This window comes from Mollisia scopiformis, assembly GCF_001500285.1.
Source record: "Mollisia scopiformis unplaced genomic scaffold LY89scaffold_23, whole genome shotgun sequence".
Lineage (NCBI taxonomy): Eukaryota > Fungi > Ascomycota > Leotiomycetes > Helotiales > Mollisiaceae > Mollisia > Mollisia scopiformis.
In genome coordinates this window covers 165,631-179,121 of record NW_017263603.1, presented here as the reverse complement: position 1 = coordinate 179,121, position 13,491 = coordinate 165,631, and the positions used below count along the sequence as shown (strand labels likewise).

Sequence of the window (13,491 nt, the reverse complement as noted above, 5' to 3'; positions counted from 1 at the left end):
GCTCTGCCAGAGTTTGACAACTCTAATTTCCATTCGCCAGAAAACAAAACGCAAAAGGGAAGACAGCTATCGATGTTACAACATTTTGTCGTCAGAAGCCAGCGACTTTGACCGTGCTTGAAGGCCAACGGCAAGCATACCATGCGAGATACGACACTTAAGTACCCGATAATTGAAAAACAGACGACGTACATGAGCAAGGATTCGGAAAATCCATGTTCATGCGGGGCGGGAAGGATGAACCGGAACGCAACCACGCCTCTGGAAACTCGCCGTTTGATCTTGTCGGCAGGTTTCCTATTCTCTCTTTTCTAGAGGTTTTTTTTTGATCGCCGACGAAAGACTTATGACCAAGTAGCAAACTACACTGTACTTTCTCTCCCGTTGTCTGCAGGGTTGCTGGTCAAGAAGGATCGTCGACTTCCAAGCTGGTGAGTAGCACGTGAGAGTAGCTGGGGATATCGCGGGTTGTGGTAATCGTGAGCTTCAGCTTTGCACACATCGTAAGCTTTCAACTTTCAGCTTTGGCTCTGCTTCTTGGCTGGGCGCGTAAAGGAAACAGGAGAGAGGTGGTTTCTTCAATATATGTATGGTTCAGGAGCTGGGGGCCAAAATTAATTTATTCAGCAAACCTTGGAAAGATACCCATGATTCTTCCGCTACACCGCCTGCTTCTTTTGGCAAACATCCCAGATGCATGTGGGTTAAGTAATCCCAGTATCCATGCTGCCATGCCAGAACCCTGCTTTCCCGACGCACGAAAAGTGTAGTGGGGTCATGAGACTGTGCCTCGTCCGAATGCCAATCAAGAATAATTTGCATCAAATGCATGTTACTGTTGCTCCTGACCGTCAGTCATTTGTGTTCAAGATCAATTTGTAGGCTTGTAAATGTTTGCGTTTGTCGAAAACGCTCAAGATTTCGCCTGGCGACCCCTTTTGGATTACACTCACTTATATCAAGTAATCCAACTCTATGATTCCTCATCCGATAACAAATCTTTCTTCCTTGTAACTTCTCTCCGATTGGCACATTTGTCCACTTTCCCACAATTCTGCCGGATCGGCATGTCTATGACCTGAGAAGGCATCTTGCGCGCAGTGCGGGCGGAGCCAATTGAGTTCATGGACGGACGCATGGCACTAACGTCGACTAATAAAATTTCCTTGACAGAAGGTGTTTTTCCCGACGACAACCAAGGGCATGGTGATGTCGGCCGCTGTCAGCGTTGTACAGACGCTGGAACTCCATCCTTTACCATCACGCGTGGGGTCCGTGACACTGCCAACAACAGGTCCATTACGCAACTACGGTACAGGTTTCAGTTCCTGGACTGGAATTTGCTTTTGTGGTAAATTCTAAGCTAGAATCAAGATACTCTACGGACCACATCGAGCCGTCCCGGGACAAACACTAGGGGCATGGGGTCCAGCGCTTGCACATTTGTAATCTACATAAGGTTATCTCTGTCATCTGTTGACGCCAAACTACGAAGTACCACCAAGCTTCAGCCTCTCTCTCAGCCACGAGTACCGCCATTTGTGACCAAGCACCGTTGTATTTGCTACGGGTATCGCCTATCCGGCTGTCACTTCCAACTGCGAAAACTACAGTCAGCAGTCAATATGTACAACGCTGTAACCTTACGCTTATCTGACATCTCACCACATGGGCTGACGAGAAACTTCCTCGAATCAAACCCGACTTCTGACCCCGAAGTCTGGATTAGATCACCTTGTACATCTTGTACATATCCAGCCTATGAAAGCACGCCATCTCATTCTGCCAAAGTACTTGCAGCATGCACAGCTCTTTCAAGGCTGCGCCGCACCCATTTTCTGCAAGGCATGCCAGGAACGGACCCCCGAGTTTGCAGTAGCGTGCGCCCCTCCGCCCCCACCCCTGCCTGTGTTCCACAACATATGTGGACACCCAGAAGAGAAGAGCGATAGGCGATCAATAGGAGGGAAATATAGAGGATCCCGTCCCCTCCGAGCTTCGTTCTTCACTGTCATCTCTGGGATACAGGTCACCAATTATGTCTGTCTCCAGTACTATATCCTCAACGGCAACGATTGCTAGTAGTTTGAGTAGTCTCGCAATGGTTACGCCTTCACTGACGACGACCTTCACCCCTTCAGCGACGACATGTACGCAAAACAGGTTGACGATGTTGGCGAATCGGGAGTATGAGATATGGAATAATATGCCGGTGCCGGTTCCAGGGTCGACTTTCACAGATTGTTATCCGAGTCAATATATAACGAGTTGGTTATTGTCCGCCGGAGCCGTCACGCAACCTGCCTTCAATCCGCTCATCTGTCCGCAAAACTATGAAGCTGTTGGTCCCTATACATCAAATTACATCGCATGTTGTCCGAGGTGGGTGCAATAAACGTATTATGAGGAATAGTGTTGATGTTTTGTAGCGGATATTCATTTGCCCAGCCAACATCGACCGTGTTCATTGACAGACCAGCTTTTGGAGGAACATGTTATACACCAATACTCGAAGCGACTCCTGTTATAGTCACAGCGTATGGATCATCTGGAATCACGGCAACTACGACATTCTCGGCGACGGTCACAAATGCTCAAGCATATGCGTATCCCATTGACGGATATGCTTTCGGAGTTGCTCAAGTGCCAAGTATCACATCTGCAGCAGCCTCAAGTTCAGCAACCGCGGCAACTACTCACACAGTAAGCCAATATGCACTGACTAGCCATTTTCTCTGACAAGAAACAGGTTCTTGCGGACACTGATCTTGTTTTCACGCCCAGTTCGGTCAATGCTAGTGTTGGAGATTCGATATTGTTCCTGTTCGAGTCTGGGAATCACTCAGTAACGCAGTCAACTTTCGACAATCCTTGCGAAAGACTATCTGGAGGTCTCGATTCTGGCTACGAGGCGAATGTCAACAATGCAGACACGACTACTCCCAATTACACGATCAGTGTTACAAGCTCAAATTCAGAATGTAAGCATGGACAGTAATCACTCGATCTATGCTCGTACTAACACTTGACAGGGTTTTACTCAAAACAAGGCACCGAATGTGAAGATGGAATGGTTTTCGCGCTGAACCCCTCAAGTGCCCAACCATATTCCACTTTCCACCAAAATGCCGTGAACACCAATTCGGGGTCGGGTGGAACATCGACAGGCGTGAAGGTTGGGGCCTCGATTGGATCCATTGCCGGAGCGGTAATCATCTTAGCAGGACTATTCTTTCTCTACCGACGACATCGCAAAAATGCAGTAGTAGCAACAAGTCCAGAGGATGGAACAGACAACAAACCAGCAATGATAGGAACGAGTCAAGGAACATGGCCGGCGGAAGACAAACCGGATGTGCCGCCCAAGGGAGCAGAGTTACATGATCAGAGCAAACCCGGCGAACTAAGTGATACGAATCTCAACCATCCGGCGGAATTGGATCATGAGAGTCACTATGGGACGCAGAGCTCACCAGCTGAGATGTGGAGTCCGACGAGTACGATGGTATCACATCAGCATTCGGGTTTTGAGAGTATAGGAAACAACGTCAGCCCTGACGAGCGGTGATAGTCTGTCCGTTGTATACGCAATATATGTATGTATTCATGAGGGTAGCTAATAATTCAATGGTGGAATGAAAGCTCCTCTTCATAACGCTCTTTTGTACCAAAAGTTGAAGCACATTTGAGCGATAGAAATGGCGCTCGGCGTCATAAGCACCTGGATCCACCGGGCTGGGCTTGAATTATTAAGTATATACCACTTTACGACTTCAATGTATTCAATTTAGATACACCTCAACATTTCAGTATAAGTGCTTGATACATAACAAGCAGAGTCAATTTTTTTTCCTTCGCAGCCCAGGGAGATGTCTACCGAGCCACGCGGCAGGTCCACCCCGCCAAGCATAACATAATGCCAGCAAATTATCAGAAATAATATTTCCATCTCCTTGCCTGTCAGATTTTCTCCACGTCTAATCTCACAGTCTCGAAGTCGAGACCCAGTTAACCGTAAGTCAGAGCACAAGTAATCAGCACCGACAACGAAACTCTCGGAACCGGTGGAACCGGGAATCTGACCCGCCATGCCCGACACTCAAAACACCATATTCCAAATTCCGACAAAACTCATCTTGCCTTTGCCTCTGGGCTGCTTCATCCAATCGCAAGAGTCCTGTCGGAGCTGCAATCTCCTGTTTCGGGATCCCGATTCTTGGCATCGGCCGAAAAGAGAAGATGTGAGGCATGAGATGAATAATCAGCGAGCTTTGAGGAGATCTGCCGTACATCTACCATATTCTATACAGCGTGCATTGGAACATCTCGTCAGACCTTCTTTTTTCCCGTTTACAAAATCATTTTGATTACTTAAACAAAAACCCGCAAATGTGTCGAAGGTTTTCGAAAAGTCAAGCAGCGGCCCAAAGAGGAGACCCACTCGTTCTCTGAGTTCGGAGAACATGGAAGGTGGACCAGTCAGCGTATTTCCAAAATCCGAAAAAGACACGAGGCTTTGATGTCATGATTCCAGCAACCAGAACTCTCATAACTGTGGGAAGGAGTACTGTCGATCATTGGAATTCACTGCCGCAGGGCTGAAGTTTGGTTGGGTTGCTGGCAGCACCACTTTCGGGGCTGAAGCCTGTGGGGCGGAAGGCGCTTAAGAATAGGATTAACGGTGGACGAACCTTGTAAATAAAAATAAAACTGATTCATAGAAGCGATGGACAACTCAGGGGCGCGAGTCATGCAGTGGGCCTTTGTGGAATGAAACGGGAATGTGGAGACTTTATGTTCTGGGGTTCGCTTAGAATATTCGATATTGCTCGACAGGATACAGCTGCAAGTGATGGGGAGATAGCTGTCAAGGAAGTGATTAGTTGAAGATTGAGAACAGAAATTGAAGATATCATGCCTATTCCTCATCTACGCTATCCGTCCTGAGTCTGATCTTCTCTTTGTCTCTCTATATCGTTGGAATCTTAAAAATATGCATCTTCTTGCTCTTTGGCCCTTCCTCCCGATGGAGTTTCGGTACGGCAGCTTATTCTTTCGTAAATAACTGAAGCATGACCAATAGGAATTCTGTGCTTGTCATCAAGCTTCTTGAAACAATTGTAAGACAATATTTCATTTCGGAAAGCAAAGCCAAGGAACACGGAAACTCGCATCGCATGCCTCCTTGTGACATCTGCTTCATCGAGGAGGACGGAACGCACCGCTATGCGATATCAAGCGCTGTAACAATTACGCGCACTAGTACCACTGCAGCCAGAGGTGGCACAACAAATACTGGACGGGATGCCGCAGATAGGAGCTTAAGCCACTGGGCTTTACGTGTGCCCCAAAACGTAGAGACATGAAATGAACAGAAGCGTAGTCGGCACAAAGGGTATACTTTTTCGTCCATTACTCAAGCACAGCTTGATATCAATACTAATTCCAGCCCACCCTCCATAAAATCCAAATTCAGAACGCCTCCGGTCCCACAAGACTGCCTCCTTTTCCATATCAAGTCAGTTTTCCATTTCATCCCTTCCTAAGCGAGGCAACGCAATGCAATATACCAAATTCACTCTTCTTTTCCAATTTCAAAACACCACGAAACGCACACCTAAACCTCAGTCTCAACCCCTTCCCCCTTCTCCCCATGCTCAAAAACGCCCTCCACCCTCCCCACCCCCCGCCTCACCTTCCCCAACGCCCAATCCCCACTCCTGGCCGCTCGCCACTGCATCACGCCCCGATGCCTCCTATGCAACTGCCGCCTATGATCCTTATAATCCCTCACCTGGCCCACCACGCCCCTCTCGCCATCATCTTCGTCGTTATGCCCTGTCACTATATCCGTTGCCACCTTCTTGATTTTCTTGAACGGGTTTTTGGAGGCGGAGGTGTTGGTGCTGGAAAGGGAGGAGTCGGATTGGTTGGTGTGTGTTGCTAGTTTCTTGTTCGTGGGGGATCGAGAGGGTTTCTTTTTTTCCCGGTCTTCCGAGTCGGATGAGGAGGTCGATGAGGGGTCGGAATAACCGTCGTCCATGGCGTCGTCGTCTTTGATCTCGTCATTTACAGTATCGAGAACCTCCATGACGTTTCTCATGTCTTCACTTCTATCTTTCTGCGCATACCGTTTATGGTACCCAGATAATCCACGCCAGAATTTCATTGTGACTTCGATTTCGCCAAGGGGTTGTTCGTTTTCCTCCATGCCACTGTAGCCGGCACAGCTTGTGGCGCGCTTCAAGTTTTCTTTGCCGCCAGCCCAGACTTGCATTGTGATTGTGCGGTCCTCTTCATCTGGGATTTCTCGGAGCCAGAAGACAGCAAACGCAGGCGTGGAATCGTGCACAAGACTTGAGGTCCGGAACTCGACGATGAGAGGCATTGCGTAACGCTTTTTACATGCGAGGAACGCGGACTCATCGTTGTTAGACTTCCACTGGCCATCATTGGACTGCATCTTGATACGTCCAATGTTCGAACGAAGCTTGATCCGATGTTGTGCTAGATCTTGAGGGAAATTTCCTTTTGGTTTAACTGGTGATTTGATCTCAAGTGTGCCGTAGTCCCAGCCAAGGAGTTCTTTGGGAAGAGAGAGCTCGATGCTGCGGAATACCATCGAGATGCGTGCTCGGCCAAAGCCCATACCGCCGACAAGTGGATACATGTCCATGATCTGACTTCGTTTCTCGAACATCTTGGCAAGTGGAAGATAAACAATACCAAGAAGAGCATCATTCTCTCGTTCTCGGCTATCTCGACAGCTAACCATGATCTCTGCCGTTTGCCAATCCCGAATGAAGTGTTCGATTCCAGCGTTAAAGAACGGCTTTGCATTCTTCGGCTTGGTGCGTGTCATATAAATTTTCTTGTGATTGAGAATGATGGTGCAGTAGCTGCTGGGTAAGTCATCAGACTGCTCTGCTTCATCTTCTCGATCGCCTTCGTCGTCCTTGTCTTTCTGTAAGGCTTCGACCTCAAGTCCAGTAATGTTATGAATCTGTATGGATAATATGCCTGATGGATATTTCGGATCCGGAGGAGAAGAGCAGATCAAAGCATTCTCACGCTCTTTGTAATCTTGCGTCTTCTGTTGATGAACCTCTTTTGACTCGTCATGAGCAGTGGCCTCACGAAGCTTCCTCTCAGCAGTTTCCGAGACTATCTTCTTCAGATCATCCTTCGTCTTGATTTCATCGTCCTCAGTCTGCTTCGCCAGCTGATCCTCAGTGATCCTTGTCTTTTCGTAGTAGCCAACGGACCAGGAAATCGTTCCCGGCATCTTCTCAGAAGGATCTTGTCCTCGGAATCGATCTTCTCGATCATACTGCGCATTCCTCGTTTTCGGACTATGCATAAGCTCCTTCAAGTCGACTTCAACCCGTCCCAGATCGTCATCAGCAGTATACTTGTCGGAATCCCACAGCTGAATTCGCAGCTTCTCCTCAGCATTGAGCTCTTCCGGCGTCACTAGCATGTATGCCCATTCATGCCACTTTGGATATTGATCCTTCTCAATGATTCTGGTTGACGCAATTGTCTTGCCAAATTTGCCCCAAGAACAGGTGACATATGCATCGCTTGAGCCCTTCATAGGTCCAATGCTTCCATCGCCTTCTTTGAATCCTTTGGCCTCCTTGATATATATCATGAGAATACCTCGTGCCACAGTATCTTTTTTGAAGTCATCTCCGACGAGCATGTCTTTGAGGTCTAGGGTCAAGCTCTTGGGTGCTACATATTCGGCAAGAGCGGCATCAATGGCCGATTGTACGAAAGATGAGATGAGGGGAACGTCCATTAGATTCGGAAGATGTCTCGAAAGTGGTGTACAGGACAGGTCAGCTCGCGGCTGCCCAAGAAAAGTCAATGTGCAGAGACTGAAGAATGGCGGGTCGGGTGTAAGTTGTAAGCGAACTCTCATAGTCCCAATGATTCCTCGCAGCTCAACCCAGACCGGAACAAAGATGCCACCAGGTAGGTAAAACTTGAGATACAAGTGTGCATTCCTGGCTTTCGACTTGATAGACTTGCCCGAAGAGCGGGCCCTGTAAGCAAAACCCATTTCCATATTGACAAAGTCTCCTTGTTCTGCTTCCATGCCTTCACGAATGGATTGCTGTTCCTGCTCTTTCTGCTTCTGCTCCTCTTTCTTTTTCTTCGAAGCATCCGATTCCTCTTCATCATCCTTGTCCTTTTTCTCGAGATCTTCTTCTTCACCTTCTCCGGGAGCACCACGATCATTGGCTTCCTTGTTGCTAGCCTGTTTCAATTTACCCTCATCATCAACTGATTTATCAGCAGCACCAGTTGGAAGCCATCTGATACCAAGGATCCGAATAGCCTCGCTGCCTTGCCCAAGATCATCAACGCTGACCATCCGAATGACCTTTGGTAAACTTGCTTGCATGACATCTTCAAGCATGTCGACAACTGAAGCGAATAAGTCTGGATTGATAAGGGGCCAGACGGAAGCGAGAAGGCTGTTCATCCAAGCAACGGATTCTGGTAGCCGTTCATTCGATTGATTAGTGTTTTCCTCCTCGACTCTAGCAGCATCCCATACTTCGTCTTCCCAGATACCTTTAACTTTATTCCCCAGCCATCCACGGATTTGAGTTATGACGAGGAATCCAATTGCGGATGAAACTGCCGTCACAATCCCCAATGTGATGTAGAGTTTCTTTGAATGCCGATCTTCGGTCCCAATCTTCCTCCAAAATGGCACATCTGATTTATTATGCGACGTCGAGGCCACGAACACAAGAAGCAAGACAACGATTGTTGAAAGTGCCAGTATGATACTCAATCCAATGGTCAAAGCAGACTGAAATGTCCTAGCCAGTTCAGCTCGAGCATCATCATACGCTGGAGGAGGAAACATCTTCTGCATTCCATCGTAATTCTCCTGCAATTCATCCTGCTCCAAGCTCAATTGACTCGACGACTTTGATGCTCCACTCAATCCTGTCACAGTCTTCTTTTGTTGGCCGGGAGCACGTTCATTCTCGGGCGCTCGACGTAGGTCTTTTGCTGTCGAGTCTCGTATAATCAATGGCAGATGCGTGACGGGATCTGTGACTTCACGACCTCCATCGTCTCGTTTGTTATGCTTCATAGCTTTCCTCTTCTCTTTCGGATCGGTCTGCCCGTGTACCTTCTCGGTAGCCGACTGTTTCTGCTGCCCCTTCTTGTCACCGTCATCAGTGCTACCGTTCTGGTGTGTGCCATGTTGCATTGTGCCATTTTGCTTCGCAGATCCATCTTCGCTGCCATCCTGCCCGTCAACTTGTCCTTTACCATCACTGGCAGACGGAACTAATGGTATCCCAGAATCGTCCTGGTCGGGCTCGCGAGCAGTCTCCTCTGTATTTCGGTTCGAGGTAGGATATGCGTCTCCGGTTGGATCCTTCTTGTCTTCATTCTTGATTATAGACTTGACAGAGCTGAAGGCCCGCTTCGCTCTCGAATCGTCTTCTTCTGTATGCTGAGCAGCTTCAGCATGGCTTTGTCGTTCTTCAAGCTCGTTGCGATGTTCTCGATATCGTTGAATGGTAGGAATTGGATGATTGGTGGAGTATGGTGCTCTGTAGTCTCGTCGAGCTGCCTCCTGGTCGAAGTCGGCAGAATCAGACATCGTGCAGAGCGTAGGACGAGAGAAGTTCGAAAACAATGAAGGATACTAGTTGTAAGTATACTAGGAGTGAGAATTTCAAGAATACCTGCTCCTCTCGCCCATCGTTGAAGTAGGGACAGGAAGGATTTGAAGGGACAAGAGCAGAACAAATTAAAATACGAATGATCCCCTACCTCCACAATGACTGCCGGTATCCACGTCGGATCCCAGCAGCATAACGTTTATTTCAGGAACCTGAGGGTTCTCAGAGTTGGCAGTTGGCACTTGCAGCATTTTGCTGGGCACACGACGTCACAAAACGAGGATCGTTACCAAGGATCGCCAAGCTATCGCCAAGGGTCTGATTAATCTGACACGATATCACATGACTGTGTTTTATTTTATTTTACATCTTTATACAAAGTATGTGAAAAAACACGAGCTGAACATTGACAAAAGTGTATACGGTGACAACATCACAACGGAAGCTGGCGAAATCGCTAAGTGGCGGGCTTTCACACCAATTTGAACGATTTATATCTCGGAGTATTTCCTCGCCTCCGGCCAACCCCTGCATCAACCCCACCAAGTCTCTATGCGTTTCTTCGTCTCATCTGACATCCCGATTCCCATCATTCTTTCCCATTTCCTCCAATCTCCATCTCCATCTCCCCTCTCTCGTTTGGACGAAAACCTGTTTCCCCGCAATCTTCAGCCAAGTCTCCAGCACTGGAATTCGACCGTCCAACATATTCGCATCTTGCTCCCACAAAGCATTGTTTGAAGTATCCACAACACCACATACATCGAGTCAACCTAGCAATAAAAGCATAGAAGTCCTGGAAACACGCACTATTGTGATCGAAGTCGATACGTGTTCTTGACACGTCTGTCGATTGCGAGGACGTTCAGCTACTCTGTTCTTCGTTTTGGGGTTCTGTATGCGCTGTTGACTTGCTAGCTACTCCTTCGGAGGATTACAGATCCCGTTACAATTGCATTTCTGTTCTCTGTACATCGAATTTCTGCCCATTTTCAAGAGAAATTGGAATGCCTCCTGAGATCTTACGAAGTCGATCAGAGTGATTTGGACAAGGTAGTCGCGAGGGACCTCCTCAATGAGACTCGAAATTTATGTCACCAGGTGTAAAGTAGTAATCTGCTTTTTGCAACCCCAGATGGACTTGTTGTTCGAAGCAATCGTCGAATTGTTAAGTCAGATGTATCGACGAGGATCCATCAGCGGTATCAATGAGATCCAATGTGGTGGAAGTTGTAAGTGGCAATTGCAACAAAACTTTTACTAGGAGAGCATCGCCAAATTTCGTTCCATGTTGCGCATCACTACTCTTGCTTTCTTCGACTCCTCTGCCGTCCTTCATCCGGTCCTGACTCGTCCGATATTTGAGGCCAATCCACGGGTGACCGACCGACAACCCAACCGAATTCACGAGTTGCCGATGAACCAACTTTTCCTGCACATATCCATGTCTCACAGGGCGCCACATGAAACATATTCAACCTTACTCCCCGCATACCTCTGGAACATTTCATCTCTCAACCGTTCAATTGGCTCAATATCGTGAAGGTGGGTCTGCGCCACGATCGAATTGGGGCGTGCTTCTGAAGGAAGAAATGCTTGGCTCAGCCTCGTTGAGTGAAATGAGGGCGGCACAGTTTAAGATGTGACCACATTCCTGTCGTTTTTTATTTTGTGTTTCTCTTTCTAGTTTATTTTTGACGTTCTGATTTTGTTGGAATTTGCTGAGTGAATGCGTTTGCGGTATTGGAGTCAAAGATAATCGAGTCAGAAAACCACTCCTTCTCAGAACCAGGCACAAGGCACAAATCAAGGCGCAGCCTCGTCACACCATATTCTCCTCTTCCTCGGACATCTTTCTCCAACGATCCTCAACTCAAACCAGCAGTCCACAAAATTCAAGCTCAACATCAAACCCCAAAAACCCCCCTCAAAATGGCAGCAGCAGATTACTATCAATCTCCCTCCCCTCAACCCGGCCACCCCTACTCCAACCAACAACCCATCCACCTCGAACCTCAACAACCAACCTGGACACCCGAACCCCCAAAGTCACCTTGGGAACGTCCGCAACACGTCCATCAAGCTCCAGAACCTGTGTATCAATCCCAACAACAACCGGGCTACTACAACCAAGGTCAAGGGCAAGGACAAGGACCGAATGGGAAGACGACTGTGGTGGTGGTGAATCAGGGGAGGAGTAGCAAGGAGGATGCTGCGTTGGGGTTTTGCGCAGGTTGTACGGCGGCTTGTTGTTGTTGTGGGTGTACGGTGATGTAATGGGGTTGAAATTGGGAGTTGGGCTTTCTTGGATATTTGAAATGGGATGGCATACTGAGTAGTGTAATGTTTATAGCAAGGAATATTTCTGAACGTCTAAAGAGATATTGGGTCGATGAAAAGTGCGATGACAGCGCGAACAGCGCAGGTAGCGCAGATGGCGCAACCAGCGCGAATCGCGCAAGTTGCACAAATTGCGTTTGCTACCCTAAGCTCTATCTAACAATGGAGTCGTCTCATTTCCACCTTGTCTAGGAGCCTGTCCATTCCCGTTGACATTCCCGTTCTCTACTGACCCTCCCTCAGCCTCTTTCTCCGCCTTCAACATAGCCTTGACGTAGTAGATCGTCCAAACAGCCATCAAGCCCGCGATAGGAAATGGCCCAGCCCACCCTACGGCATAGACTGCCTCTACTGGCAGCCACATAACTAGTACCGTGAACACTACAACAAATCAGCACCGCGTATATTGACAACAAGTCGAACCATTCCTCGACAACGACCTCAAAGGGAAAACGAAATAACTTCAACTTACCTCCACTCAACACAAAAAACGCCACCATCCACACAACACTAACCTCCAAAACCATCTTTCTAAACACCACACTTCCCTCATACCTCTCCCCCCACTTCTCCCTAAACTCCACTCCCCCATTCCCATCAACCGCCACCACATCCTCCACAATATAAAACACCGCCGGCCTCACCACGTTCCCCTTCTCCACACTCCCAAACCGGAACGGAAGCTTCACCCCAACCCCATTAAGAACCAACGACAAAAGAGTCAACACAGCCAAGAAAAACATCAACAAAGCAGCAGGTAGAGACACTAATCTAATCTGCAACTCATGCCCATCCGCATCCACATCCCCGCGTGCAAGAGCAGAAGAAATTAACGCCGAAATCAAGATCAGAGCACCGAAATATCCCCATTGAAAAACATCTAGAGAAAATCGAGACCCGTTTAAAGGTCTATATTCCGGGGAGGATTTGGTGAGTTTGTAGATCCGTTCTATGATGGCGATTATGGTGAAGATTCCCAGGATGCCGGTCGGGAGCGTGAGGACTGTCACGTGTTAGATGACGGTGAAAGGGAGGGGACGGGGAGGGAAGGGACGGACCGAGGATTCGATCGAGAGAGGTGCCGAACCAGAGGTCGTAGAAGAGGCCGATGTTGAGGATGGTGGGCGGGATGAGGATGACGGTCCAGGCGAGGGCGATGGAGCGGTAGCGGGTGTGGAGGGTGTAGGGGAGGGGAGTTATCATCTTGGATATAAGGGGAAAATGTATTTACTTTTTATTATGAGAGGAGAATGGTTCAAGTGATGGGTATGAAGGAATGATGTTTATCGTGAAGTGTCAGATCTGATGCCCGGAACACTCGGCTGTGGTGAAACTCTAGCGCTCTGGCTCGTCATTCGCCAGCCTCGTTTGCCCCTAGCGGCTGGCTTTAGGGCTGAACACGCTGGGCCTCCGTCACTGGTAAGTCCCTAGCCAGGAAAGCGTCCTCTTCGTACAATACCCTCGACCACAACTCTTTCCTCTCTTCATC

General features: G+C 48.3%; 4 protein-coding genes across 4 annotated transcripts; 2 read left to right on the top strand and 2 right to left on the bottom strand.

The window, feature by feature from the left end:
* Positions 1-2,764: 2,764 nt before the first annotated feature.
* Positions 2,765-3,106, top strand: LY89DRAFT_555657 (uncharacterized protein; the record flags this gene model as incomplete). Its single annotated transcript, XM_018208365.1, has 2 exons — positions 2,765-2,981; positions 3,033-3,106. Coding segments are annotated over 2 exons (291 nt in total), but the record flags the coding sequence as incomplete, so codon positions are not given.
* A 2,511-nt stretch (positions 3,107-5,617) lies between these two features.
* Positions 5,618-9,804, bottom strand: LY89DRAFT_624809 (uncharacterized protein; the record flags this gene model as incomplete). Its single annotated transcript, XM_018211053.2, has 1 exon — positions 5,618-9,804. Exon 1 carries the CDS (start codon positions 9,638-9,640, stop codon positions 5,618-5,620), a length of 4,023 nt encoding a protein of 1,340 aa, XP_018065822.1. The 5' UTR covers positions 9,641-9,804.
* A 1,790-nt stretch (positions 9,805-11,594) lies between these two features.
* LY89DRAFT_738901 (uncharacterized protein) lies at positions 11,595-11,939 on the top strand (the record flags this gene model as incomplete). The annotated part of the gene is made up of 1 exon (XM_018220415.1): positions 11,595-11,939. The coding sequence occupies one exon, from the start codon at positions 11,595-11,597 to the stop codon at positions 11,937-11,939; it is 345 nt and encodes a 114-aa protein (XP_018065821.1).
* A 109-nt stretch (positions 11,940-12,048) lies between these two features.
* Positions 12,049-13,293, bottom strand: LY89DRAFT_654090 (uncharacterized protein). The gene is made up of 3 exons (XM_018212280.1): positions 13,061-13,293; positions 12,475-13,005; positions 12,049-12,383 (listed from the first exon to the last, which is right to left on the bottom strand). The coding sequence occupies exons 1-3, from the start codon at positions 13,203-13,205 to the stop codon at positions 12,148-12,150; spliced, it is 912 nt and encodes a 303-aa protein (XP_018065820.1). The 5' UTR covers positions 13,206-13,293; the 3' UTR covers positions 12,049-12,147.
* Positions 13,294-13,491: the final 198 nt, after the last annotated feature.